The following is a 13,529-nucleotide window of genomic DNA, read 5'->3' as shown; positions in this document are numbered from 1 at the left end:
GCCTTTAATCCCAGCACTCGGGAGGCAGAGGCAGGCGGATCTCTGTGAGTTCGAGGCCAGGCTGGACCGACAGCCTCCAAAACAATACAGAGAAACCCTGTCTCGTAAAACCAAAAAAAAAAAAACAAAAAAACAAAAAACCTAATACTATAATACTATGAAGACCAGGCTGGCTTCAAACTCTGCCTTAAGACAGAATAGTCTTGTTTTATAGCCTAGGCTGGTTTTTAATAGTGATCCTTCTGCTCAGCATCTAGACAACTGGGATATAGTTGTAAGCCACATGCCCAGCCTTTTTTTTATATGAATGAAACACCTTAAAGACTACAGAATAATACATTCTAATTAGGTCTCCTCACATCACAGAAAGGCTGGCTGTAGAGGGGGAGGAGCAGAGAGGTACAAGCTTTTGAGGCAGTCCTCTTCCTATATAGCCATTCAGATAAACTCTGCCAGTGTTTAGACAGCATTTTCTTAGTGTTTAGTGTTTGAGTTCTTTGTGTATTCTTGACACTAATCCTCTGTCTGGTGACTAAGTTGTTAAAGATTTTCTCCCCTTCTGTGGCTGCCTCTTCACATGGTTCAGTTTCCCTTGCTGTACAGAAGCTTTTTAGTTTCATGAGATTTAAAATGAGATAGATTTATAGGAGACCTGTTGTTTACTTGGCTCCCCCATAATCGTCTCCATTTCATCACGTTTCTCATGAACAAGCTATTTCAAATGAGACAGTTCGAAAGCATTTAGAGCATTGCCTGTCACACAGTGAGCACTTGGTGAATAGTGCCCATAATTTTATCTGCATGTTTGTAAATGAGCTGGGAGGAAGGGAAATGGACTTAAAACCTGTGCCTTGAGACTGCTATCAAGCAGGTATAAAGGATGTTTTGCACCATTCTGGGTAGATGGCTAATAATAAGTACATTGCGTCCTTGTACTCTGGGAATTTATCATTGTCACCTAAGGCTCTACATAAACACACATCCACTATCCTCACTCATCCTCCTAGATCTGTGATTCTCAACCTGTGTGTCCAGAACCCAGCTCCTTTTGTGGTTTTTTTTTTTTTTGGAGGGGTGTGTGTGTGTTCAAATATCCTGTATTTATATTATGATTTGTAACAGTAGCAATATTATAGTTATGAAGAGGCAATGAATTAATTTTTTGGTTAGGGATTACCACCACATGAGAAACTATATTAGAGGGTCACAGCATTAGGAAAGTTGAGAACCAGTGAGCTAGATTCTTTTTCCTTCTTTAGTCTTGGGAGGTAAGGAAGGAGATGTAGGCATGCCATGGAAAAGTTATGCCAGCACATTATATACTAAAGTCTGTTCAAACGCAGGGCAACTATGAAATCTATAATGAAGAAAATGTAGTTTATTTTGAGTAAGTGTGGTTTTGTCATAATAGTGAGTTTTGTTAATGTGTTACTGTGTTCTTTTCTTGCAGGGACCAGATCATCAAACAATTTTGTTTAACCATGGTGCAGTACAGAACATTGCCCACCTACTAACCTCTCCCTCTTACAAAGTAAGATTAAAAAAAAGTTATGTCAGATTTTATCTTCATTTTCATTAATTCAAAGAAACCTGTGTATTTTATTGCTTCTTTGTAGCTGTGATAAGAAGTAGATTTCCATCTATCCATCCATCCAGGATGTTATGTTCCATCAGTAAAGTAGTACAGGGCTTATGCTACTATAGAATGTTCTTCTGCTGGAAAAACATTGTCCTTTCTTCTCCTTCTTTTCAGTACATTTTGTCCTGAGTTGTGGATTTTCATTTATGAAATAGCATTTTAGGTCTCTCTGGTCAGCTTGCAGTGCTGAACCTGGTGCTTGAGGTGACTCCTTCAAGTGTGCAGTAGCAGTGGCTGCCTGGGTCAGGGAGACTCAGACCTGCAGTATATACCTATATACATATTAGCATTTAGAATGTACTCTGTTTGTGTTTTGACTTAAGATGTCAAAAGTGTTCAGGGTTAGTAATTTTCTTTACTGTCTTTTGTGTATAGATAAGCAACATTAAACCTGCGGTTGCACATCAAGTCAAAACTTTAGCCATTCACAGTTGCCTAGCTATCAGGCTGTTGAAATAGTGGGGCATTGTCCTGTGTCTTGTTAGAACTAAATAAGGCAGGACAGAGAAGCACTAATTTTCACCCTCTGTTTGCTTGTGGTGACGCTGGTCTGCCCTATTGTCCTTCATTTCCTTTCTGGTAAGGCTCTACCTCAGACATCCACCACGTGGTTACAGGACAGGAGTGCATATGGCATCAGCTCAAAACTAGCCAAAAGCAGGGCTAAGAGCTATGTACTGAAACCATTTCCTCTGCCTGTGCCATGCAGACTGTCAGGGCTTACATATCAAGAAACACTTGTAATTTACTGCCAATTGCCCATGGGACTCACTATCCTGGTTCCATCCCAACCTCATGTCCTCTATCATCATCATCATCATCGTCATCGGTACTGTCATCAATAGCTCCCTGAGTTCAATCAGTTCCTGCCATGTGCAAATGGGTGTGGAGCCATGCACTGGTGCATAGGCAACCAACCAGTGGCCACGCCCATAAAGAAAAGTGAGTTTTCCTCCAGTCAGTTGCGGAGAAGATGTAGTAGGGGGTAAATAAGATCAAATATATTATATGAATATGTGGAAATTTCAAAGAATAAATAAAAATAGTATTTTTAAATATCAGTTGTAGAAGTCAGGTGGTGGTGCATGCCTTTAATCCCAGCATTTGAGAGGCAGAGGCAGATGGATCTCGGTGAGTTCGAGGCCAGCCTAGTGTACAGATCGAGTTCTAGGACAGCCAGGGATACACAAAGAAACCCTGTCTCAAAAAACCAAACCAAACAAAACAGTTAGAGGTGCTGGTGGTTCATTTGTTAATGTCAGTCACCTGCCCATCATGGTATTCCAAATAGATTTTTTCTGAAAGAACAAAAGAAAGAAAAACAGTTTTTCAGGCAGTCATTCATTGACCTTCATTTATGCCAACTCCAGCTTCATTAATTCCCCATTTTTAAAATTTCCTATCTTTTCTGTAGTAGATTTATTGACGGTAACAAATTTTAGAGCTTAGAGTTTGTGAGGAAGAACGTGAATAATGTGCTGTCATTAGCATCTTGTAGACTCCACCTGAGGGCACATGGCCCCAGTGCAAAGCATTTCCAGGTGTGGGCAGGGATGTCACATTCCTTGTCTTCCTGGAGCCTGCCAACTTCCTAAGGTGGATCCGTGTAGTGACTAGTCAGGCTCATTAGTGAGGATGTATGAGATCATCTGGTGAATACTCTGCTGAGGATCCCACAGGTGTAAACAGAAACAATAGCTTCCTCTTCCTCCAACTTTTGTTGTAACACTTCTTCTTGTTTTGAGCCCCTATTCCATCTTACACACATAAGAATACTAAAAAACAAAACAAGAAACCCCAGAACCCTTTGTTTCAGTCCTCTGTACAGAAAGAGACATATCCCATCTGAAGGCTCTTGGTAATTGTTATTAAGCTCCCTCTTTCTACCTTACTAAAGTTACATTTTGTATAATGTTTTTTAGATTTGATTAGGTGTTTTTCTGTTGATTTGTACGGCTGCTTTCTCCTTTCCTATTATTTCAAAAATGATTTGACGTCTGCTATAGTCTTTGGATATGCGGGTGTTATTATTATTTCAATGGTGCCTTTTTTTGTCTATTTTTCCCCATGGTCTTAATGAATGAACTCAAGACCTTGAGTTCTCTCTCTGAGCTATGCCTCTGCCTACTCATAATTTAAGTAGATTTAAATAATCATTCAGAAGAGGAGTTTAGATTCTGAAACATTACAATCATATTTCAAAACTTAAATGTATTTTTTGTTTCTTCATTTGTTTTTACAGGTTCGAATGCAAGCACTGAAATGCTTCTCAGTTTTAGCTTTTGAAAATCCCCAGGTATCGATGACCCTGGTAAATGGTAGGCTGGAACTTTCGGTGGCACCTATGTAACTTAATTTATGAACTTCACAGATTTACAGGACTTTCTTACTCCTTGTATTTTGTTTTCTTTCCAGTTTTAGTTGATGGGGAATTGTTACCACAGATATTTGTGAAGATGTTACAGAGGGATAAGCCTATTGAGATGCAGCTCACATCAGCAAAATGGTAAAAGTCAAAACAGCATGGGAAGGAGAACTGCAACCCTGTAGAATATGAGTGTGGTAACATAATTTGCTTGCTTCCCATCCCACCATCTTGTTGGCTAACTGAATTTCAGACAAGAAATATCAGAATCTTGTCACTTAAATGACAGTATATAGGTTTGGTTTTGTTTTATAAACTCTTAAAAGCAAATAGTATTTCTTTAACACTTTAAACCTCAAGAATAATTTGTGTCATTTTCTTCCAGTTTAACTTACATGTGCAGAGCTGGAGCGATTCGGACTGATGACAGCTGCATTGTATTAAAAGTAAGCCAGTTCTCTAAAAATGTTGAGTATGAGTGTTTTTTGTTTGTTTGTTTGTTTGTTTTTTACACACGTGCATTATGGTATGAGTGCACTGTGGTGCATGCCTTTAATCCCAGCACTCAGAAGGCAGAGGCAGGAGGATCTCTGTGAGTCTGAGGCCAGCCTTGTGTACAGAGCAAGTTTCAGGGCAGCAAGGACTACACAGAAAAAAACCCTGTCTGGAAAAAACAAAGAAAGAAAGAATATTAAGTTTACTCATGAGACTGAGTCAGGTGGGTTACAACCTTGAGGCCAGTCTGAACTGTATAGTGAGATTCTGTATAAACAAAACAAAGCACCAAGAAATAATCATAAGTAGATAAATTAGTGACTAGGTTTCATTAGTCTCTGGTGAAAGACTTAAGGAACTCCTGTAAGTAACCTCAATAAAATCCATTTGTCTACCAAGTTTTGGGGAAAAACAAACAGGAACCTAGAAAACAGTGAAGCATAGTTGACTGTGGTAGTCCAGATGGCTTCCTATTAGTGTTAACACTGCAGTACCTACTTTTCTATCAGCCTTAGAAATAATAGACGCACAGTCATTTTGAGAGTCTGACATAGAGAAGTCACCAAGTCCAGTGTCAAGGTTTTGAAATGCCTCAGAAATAAAATTGGACAAGTGGATACCACACTCATTCTAGCATGGTATTGGAAAAACTTAACAATGATGATTAATATAGTTTAGAACTGGTGGAATCTGAGAGAGGTAAGAATTTTTAAAGCTATATTTTACTTTTGTACCTGTAGGTAGATATTAATCCCAAAAGATAAATAAAAGTGATCCCAGCCATATTACTAAGAAAAAGATATCATTGTGACTAAAGTGCTAGCTCTCTTTTAGGTGAGCACATAGATGGATAGACTGTTGGCATGGTTTGATCTGTCAGGAGTTCTCAAATGTCTTTTATAAGGTTCTCCAATAAAGGTTCAAAGTAAGCTAGAGTTTCTGTTAACATAATTAAGACTTTAGCATGCTAGAACAACAATCTTCTGAAGTTTACTTGTTTTTGCCTTTAAACTTCCAACCAATGCCACTATGGTTTGCTTTGGTTATCAAATGCTGTTCATCAAGCTTTTGCCTTTACCAAAAAGCAAATAATTGATCTCCCTGCTTTCAGACTTTGCCTTGTCTGGTTCGAATGTGCAGTAAGGAAAGATTACTAGAGGAGAGAGTTGAAGGAGCTGAGACACTCGCCTATCTGATTGAGCCAGATGTTGAGCTACAGAGAATCGCTAGCATAACCGACCACCTCATTGCCATGCTTGCTGACTATTTCAAGTATCCCAGCTCAGTGAGTGCCATCACTGACATTAAAAGGGTATGTTCTTGTGGGTTTCTAAAGTGTTCTTACTGCACAAGCTGTGAAACAATTGATAATTCCATCTGAGGGCCCATTTAAAGAAAGGAATCTTTTTCTTTATTAACATTGATAATAGTTTATGAAGTTTTAAAATCAAGTTTGTTTAATGTTTATTGTCAGGATATTTTTCACTAAACACAAAAGCAAGAACATTCAAGCCTGGCGTTGGTGGCGCACGCCTTTAATCCCAGCACTTGGGAGGCAGAGGCAGGCGGATCTCTGTGAGTTCGAGGCCAGCCTGGTCTACAGAGCGAGTTCCAGGACAGCCTCCAAAACAATACAGAGAAACCCTGTCTCGTAAAAAAAAAAAAAAAGCAAGAACATTCTTGGCTCCCTTAACTAAATCTCCAAAATAGGGGGGTCCCTAAAATGTTGGCATTTTATCAGTATCTAATTCAGTTCAGGGTCACAGAATCATCTCTGGTGCTACTCGTTTTCTTTATTTTTTTTCTTTGTTTCCTCCCTCCCTTCCTTCCTCCCTTCCTTCTTTTTTTAAAGTGAAGGGTGGTATTTTTCTTACTTTCTCCTGGTTGGTCTCAGTTTATTATTCACTGAAACTTTTTCTTCTACCTTTTCCTGTCTTTTCCCCATTTCACACTGTACTTTTGGCGTGAGATGAAATGCTACAATACTGTTCAAGCTCAGTTTGGGACCACTAAGAACCAAGCCATGTTCATTTTTCTGAAAATAACATTCCCTGGAGTTTGGTATTCCTTTGACTTGTTGGTTCTCAGCCTGTTTGCCATATCCATTTCTCTAACATGATCTATTAATATAACTTTATTTAAGGAGATCATGGCAGATAGGATAATGACTTTTACTTGTGGTCAGGACCAGTTTATGAAGGTGATGTGGTCCCAAGAATGACCGCTCTCTTCAATTTTTATATGCTCTGACTTCTGAAGCCTCTCATCTAGCAGGCTGTGGCCTATTTGTCAGTTCATGTTGAAAATAAATTATGGGTATGTCTTTTCTCTGTCTTAGCAAGGCCTGAGATAACTGTTAGGGATACTTACATTAGTTACATGCATTGTCCTGTGTTTTAAAGTTTTGTGTCAGACTGGACAGTGGTGGTGGTGGTGGTGCATGCCTTTAATTCCAGTAATCTGAGTTCAAGGCCAGCCTGGTCTATGGAGGGAGTTCCAGGACAGGCTACAAAACTACTCAGAGCAACCCTGTCTCAAAAAAACAAAAAATAGACAGACAAACAGACGGATGGACGTTATGGGTCAGAAGCCAGATGTTATGACACATGTCTGTAATTTTGACACTCTGGAGGCTGAGGCAGGAGGACAGTGAATTTGATGCTAAATTGTGCTATACAATAAAAGATCCTAGCTCAAAATAGGAAACACGATAAATAGTTATGTGTCTATTTGTCCTTGGTAGTGTTCTTTTCTTATGGGCATGGTGCCTTATCTGTTTCCCTGGGACATTTGCTCACACTGATAAAGTATCTCATCAATAAGAAATACAAGAGCAAGTCCTGACCCTGGTCTCCTTAACAACCTGAACTTTCCTCCCCAGCATGGCAAGGAGAAAAATGAGCATGTCCCTGGAAACTGTCCTGACACCAAGTGTGTAAGCACTAGTCATGTAGTTAACTCATGCATGGAATATTATTCCTGCTCTTGAGAATTGTTTTTCCATTTCATTGCTTTCATCATGAAGCTGGAATAATTTTTAAATGATCTCTAAACGACAAACTGAGTAAAAATTTGATTTGTAATCTTTGATTTTGGTGTTGGATTATCCAAAAATGTTTTAACTACGAAAGTATAGATACTATACCCATAGAAGGAAATTCTCATGTTAATTTGTGGATAATCTCTGTCCAGATTTGTGTTGTATGGTATAAGTTATAGCTGGAGCGTGCTTACGACTTGAAGGGTTTGGTGATCCCAAACTCAGCTTAGCTAAGTGAGTGCTTATATTGCTGAGCCCTTCCTCAAGCTGTCAGTGTTGATGCTTCTGGAGCTACTCTGATGAGTGTCTTCATAGCTATCTCAAGTAGAAACTGTGCACCTTGTCTTTATGGAGCATTTGGTTATCCTAAATCTGTAACCAGTGTCAGCCAACTTACAACGCTTAGTGACACAGCTGGCCCGCTCTCTGGGCTATAGCTGATTCAGTTAGTTAGCAGGTTTCAGAAGAGGGTTTCATAGTGTTCTCAACAGTACCTGCAAACTAAGAGTTCACTTTCCCAAGATGATGCCTTTAGGAGGTGCTCATTTAGATCATTACATTATGACTTTTAGTTTTAACATATTATTGATACACCCTGTATAGTTACAATTCATAGTTAAGGTTCCTAAGAAAATGTTTCTATTTTAATTTTATGATGGTTTGTTAGGAAATCAGGTTTGTGGAAGAATTGATAACAGTGCCATTTATGTATATTTAGACATAGCAGTAATTGTCTTAAGCCAATAATTATACCCTGACCTTAGTATAAAGTTATGGTATTCACTTTTAGACAGAAGTAGACTGCATTTTGAGTCAAATTGACATAGACACAGCAACATCTCAGTTGTGAACAGAGCCCAGAAATCTTATGTTAGTAGTTGCCACTTTCCCTGAAACTCAGTTATTTTTGCCTTATTTTTTATTATAATGCTATAGTTTATTAAAATACAACTAATTTGGAATTTACCTTCTCCCCACTTCCTGTAGCTTGATCACGACTTAAAACATGCCCATGAACTCCGCCAGGCTGCATTCAAGCTCTATGCCTCTCTTGGAGCAAATGATGAAGACATCCGGAAGAAGGTGAGTCTGGGAGAGGGGCGTCCCCCAGTCCTGACAGCCAGCAGGCAGGGAGTGACGTCAACCTGAAAGTCGTGGTGAAGAGCACTAACAGTGACTGTTTGACTATAATAAAGCAGAGTGACAAAAGGCATAATTGAAGAATGAATGGGACCTGGATCTGGGGGTTGTTTGTTTTAGAACATAGAGTGGCATGGCCATGCTGGAATGATAAATAACTGGCCTGCTGTTTTGTGTCATTAATATGGATCATTATGTTGCACACTTTTGCATGTGTTCTGATAAAAATCATTTCTAGCACTGTGAAGCTTTAGACACCTTGAAAGATCTAACACTAGAATTGTAAATGTTATTTATGGTTATACCTTCTAATGCCATTGAGAAGTTCAAATCTCTATTGTATATTGTTCTTTAATAATGTGGCTTAGTTTTATGTTTTGATTTTTAATTTTTATTTTATTTTATTTTTTGCCTACTGTGCAAGTTTAATGTGAATAAAATCTTTGTGGAATGATGATTTTATGTTTAGTGAGTGGTCATCTCAATTTTCCAGCTCTCCTAAAATGTGTCACTGCTACCTTGTCCCCATGTTAGTCTAACACTGAACTCATGTTCTTTATGGAAGTAGTTCTAGGTAAGATGTACAGTGTTAAATTCTCACCTGACTCCTTGCACAAATTAAGAGGCTAGAATTTACCACTCAAAAACATACAATCTGATAGATTCCACACAAGGGTATTACAGACATCAACCAACAAAACCACATGTCCTGTCATGAGCAGTCATAAGAGAAGAGCGACTGGACACAATTTATTGAACATGATTTACTGACTCTCTTCATCCGCATTGGTATTTTAAGGAGAATTGTGAGAGGAATTAAAAGTGTTGGCTCTTACCATGATTTAGAGGAGTATTTTAGGCTTGAAAGAGACATAATGGAACCAACCTTAAGTATGTTGGGTGAAATAAATGAACAAGAACCATCTTTAGAGAAACCGAAGTAATAGTAATAAGGCTAGATGTATGAAGGGCTTTCATTTTAAACCCAGTATAAAAAAGCACAACTAACAGGCTGATTTCTCCAGTTACCTCTTAAAGTGTTTTAGTATATGACTTACAAATGTCATTTTTGATAACTGTGACTTTCACTTGTGAACTGTTATTTCAAAGCAAACATTAGTGATGCGATTTTACTGTGTCTAGCCATGGTTTATGGATGTTGACACTGAAATATTTTGTTCACTTTAGACTTGTGGTGTATCACAAAAGAAGACATTTTGATGGTGGTAACTCATGTAGATAAAATTAATGATAACATGGACTATGTAACTTAAGTACATGCTAATTTACTATTGGGTTACTAGGAAACAGAAAGAATATTTTACCCATCCATACAGCTCCAAAAGACCATGTCATGGAATAAAAGGGAGTTAGGTAGATGGGCCATAATGGGGATAGGATGCGCACTTGTACTTCTTTGTACTTTTTTGTCAATAAATGATTGTTTTGCAATTAATGGCTTAATACGTGATATCATGTTCTAGAAGTACTTGAAACATAACAATCTAATCAGTAGTCTACTAAAACTTGTATTCACAATGTATACAATTTCCTGGTAAGGCTGTTGACCACTTCTGTAGAAAGATAAATAAAGAACAAGTTATAATTCTTAACTATAGTTTTTATGTGTGTGGTAAAGAAAAGTTACTGTGCTATTCTTATGTGATGGGATTATATAGAATTTTTAGGAAGTTTTTTAATTCTGGGAAATTGGTGAGTAGTTTACAGTTCATAGAACTCACTGAAGAAAAAGTGACAAACTCAGCTTAAAGGCTGGACTTAGAAGTGGGAAAACCCTTATTTTCCGTATATAAAAAGTGGTAACTCTTACTTGGAATACATTTATTACTATCCCTTTCTTTTTGTTGAAATGATTATTTGGATAGATTGAATTTACTTTTTCCACGAAGTATTTCTTCTCCTTTATACTTATGCCTTTTGTAATTTGATGGTATTCTTTTTTGTGTAGATTCTTAATGTACACTTGCTATTTTTTAATGTCCTATTTATTATTGTCAATACACAATACTGATGTATGTGTGGATAATCTTGATAAGAAATTTCAAGGACTGTAGACCTACCCTTCCAGGCCCCCTCAAAACAATCTATCTATCTATCTATCTATCTATCTATCTATCTATCTATCTATCTATCTATCTATCTATCTATCATGTTTCAGCTGCAAAGATGAAATGCAAACAGTTGGTCTGGTTCATATTGGAAACAGGGTCATAATTCAGTAAGTAATATGCATCACAGTGCCCTATTATGGCCAGTTAAGGAAAGGAGGAAGAATAAATACAAGAAAACTAGAGCAAGAAGCAGGGACAGTGAGAAGTATACACAGCCATTAAAGGAGGGCAACAATGATCTGTCTTCCTACAGTAGTTCTCTCTCTCTCCCCCCTCTCTCCCCGCCTCTCCCCCCTCTCCCCCCCTTTCTCCCCCTCTCCTCTCTCTTTCCTTCTCTCTGCTTTAAATATGGCTAAAAAGGTCTCTTGTGTTATCACTTCCTGATACCTTTTCTTTGAGTCAGACAAAATTCAGTGTAAAACTAAACATGATCTCCATGCCAGCGATTTGCCATCCCTTCTTTGGAATCATGTCATTGTATTTCCATTAAAAACAACAACAGCTCAGCTGTTCCTACGACTTCAGAAGAACTCAATAAATACCCATTGAACAGGAGTTGGGTGTGCTCTTGCACACCTATAATCAAGTACTTGGAGGTTGGAAGCTGGAGAATCAGGATTTCGAGGTCATTCTCGACTACATAGCAATCTTGAGTTCACTCTGGGTTATATGAGATCCTGTGTCATTCATCCCCACAACACTGAAAAATAAATAAATGCATACATACATAAATAAATAAAATGTTGAACGAGTATAGAAGCAAAATGCAGAAATGATATACAGGGTGACATGTTGCTTAGTATGATTGGATCTTCCTTTCTCCTATGCATAGCAAAGTTGGTGTTTTTATTCCTAACCTTTGTCTTTTATTACTCTGGCATACTTACTAATAAGCACTTCTTAAGTGCTTCTAATGTCTGGTCAGAAAGGTAAAAGGAAGAAGGTTCTGATTGTAAGAGTGAAAGGCATTCCCATTGGCTCTGCCAGGAAGAGAGAGGAGCCCAAGACAGTGTGCTCTCTGAGCTTAATGGGAGTTATAACTTCCTACATTAAACCTATAAGAATTCAGCTTAACTGTAGCAATTGACCCTGATTATATGAGAGAATAAGGGCATGGACAGGAAATGGGAACTCATGAGAAGAATCCAGAATGTTTTAGCTATAACTAAATTGACAGTAACACCAAGTAAGCATTAGCTTTGGTCTCTGTCAGGGGCAAATCCAATTTCTAATGATACTACATAATAGTGCTGGTTAGAAAGCTGTATTTTAGATCATTGGGCAGGCCAACAAGAAGTAGGGCATTGCCAATCATGGTTAAGTCATGTAGAACTGGGAGTAGCGAGTAGTCCTATAGTCTTGAAGCTATTTCTTTTCTAGTGAAGACATGAAGGCTATCACTTCATTTCATACTTGCTGATCATCAGGGACTTTAGAAATTGAACAACTGTTACGTCCCTTTTAATCTCTTCAAGGAACTAATGGAGTGTTTCAGAAATTTAGAAAGTATATATTGATGAAAAATGACAATGGCACAGAATAAATTAAACTGCAAGGAAATTAATAAACTAAGGATGTTGCTTTTGCTTTGGGTAAAAGAAAAAACAAAAAGCAAACACATTAGAAATAATAATGAAATACTGATTGTAGTCATTGTTCCTTCTAGGGTTCTGACTAGGAGAGCCTTTCTGAACACTTTTCTTGAAGTCTGAGTACTTACGTTTTAGCTGGAGATAATTTTTGAACTAGATATTTGAACTAGAATGTAAGCTCCTTGAGGGCAGGTTTTTTTTTTGTTGTTTTGTTTTGTTTTTAATTTGTTGTTGACTACTACTGTGTTCTTAGCATCTACAACTGGGCACAGTTGACAATAAACATTTGATGAATGACCAGTAAACAAAGTAATCAAAATGATGGATGAATGAGCTGTGTTGTAGAATTACATTGTTCTGTAACAGTTTTCAAACTTTCCCAACTTCACCAGCAATCCCATATGTATGGGGTATGGGTCAAAGAGAACATATTTTATGTCAAAGTAATCTTTACTGTTGTATCCTAATTAGAGATACAGGAGAAGTGCTGGGGCTGAGTTCACAATTAGCCTGCCAAGGCCCTGTGTTCCATCGTCAACACTGTAAAATGTAGAAAAGACTTTCTTCTTTCTCTATGTGTGATTTATAAACAAAACCAGAGTGTACAACTGTGAATTTGTAATAAATTTCCTCGGGATATACATAGTGTAGTTTGTAGAAATTAACCTTACCAAGAATTTCACCTATGTGAAGTATCTTCTAGTTAATAAATGTCTGGGTTTTTTAAAGTCAGTTTTCCAGTGCTTTCTTCAGTTATACATTAACTAACTGAACTACTGTTGCATTTGTGTTCATTGCCCAGGCATATATAGGGGAAATGAAGAGCAGGAGGTGTTAGCTTAAAACTCAGCCAGGCATTATTTGATAGGGGTATGAGGAAGGAATTATAGTGTACCTGTTGTTTTGAATGAGACTGAAATCCAATTGCTTTGGGGATGCCACTTTGAATGCTTTTTATTTCATATTTCAGGAACTGAAAACTCAGTTTGTCTCCTGGGCAGGAGATTTACAGTAGTTTTGCATGGTCTAAAGCAAAGCAGTCAAGGTTGGGATTTGTTTTCTTTTTTTAAAAACAACAGTATCAGGCTATGTTGACCAGGCTAGCTTATGCTCCTCATCTCAAGTG

The 13,529-nt window shown here is 37.9% G+C and overlaps 1 protein-coding gene across 4 annotated transcripts in view; it reads left to right on the top strand.

Moving 5' to 3' along the window:
* Positions 1-13,529, top strand: part of Armc8 (armadillo repeat containing 8) — an 85,376-nt gene that overhangs the window by 35,874 nt on the left and 35,973 nt on the right. For all 4 annotated transcript variants that reach the window (XM_040740288.1, XM_040740289.1, XM_040740287.1 and 1 more), the window contains 6 exons: positions 1,451-1,531; positions 3,882-3,957; positions 4,055-4,145; positions 4,390-4,450; positions 5,611-5,811; positions 8,527-8,622. In XM_040740288.1, coding sequence (XP_040596222.1) covers positions 1,451-1,531; positions 3,882-3,957; positions 4,055-4,145; positions 4,390-4,450; positions 5,611-5,811; positions 8,527-8,622 — 606 coding nt within the window. The remainder of the gene's footprint in view (positions 1-1,450; positions 1,532-3,881; positions 3,958-4,054; positions 4,146-4,389; positions 4,451-5,610; positions 5,812-8,526; positions 8,623-13,529) is intronic.

Source organism: Mesocricetus auratus, unplaced genomic scaffold (assembly GCF_017639785.1).
Source record: "Mesocricetus auratus isolate SY011 unplaced genomic scaffold, BCM_Maur_2.0 Super-Scaffold_100691, whole genome shotgun sequence".
Classification (NCBI taxonomy): Eukaryota; Metazoa; Chordata; class Mammalia; order Rodentia; family Cricetidae; genus Mesocricetus; species Mesocricetus auratus.
Note: the sequence above shows the minus strand (reverse complement) of the source record. Positions and strands in the feature narration are given on the sequence as shown.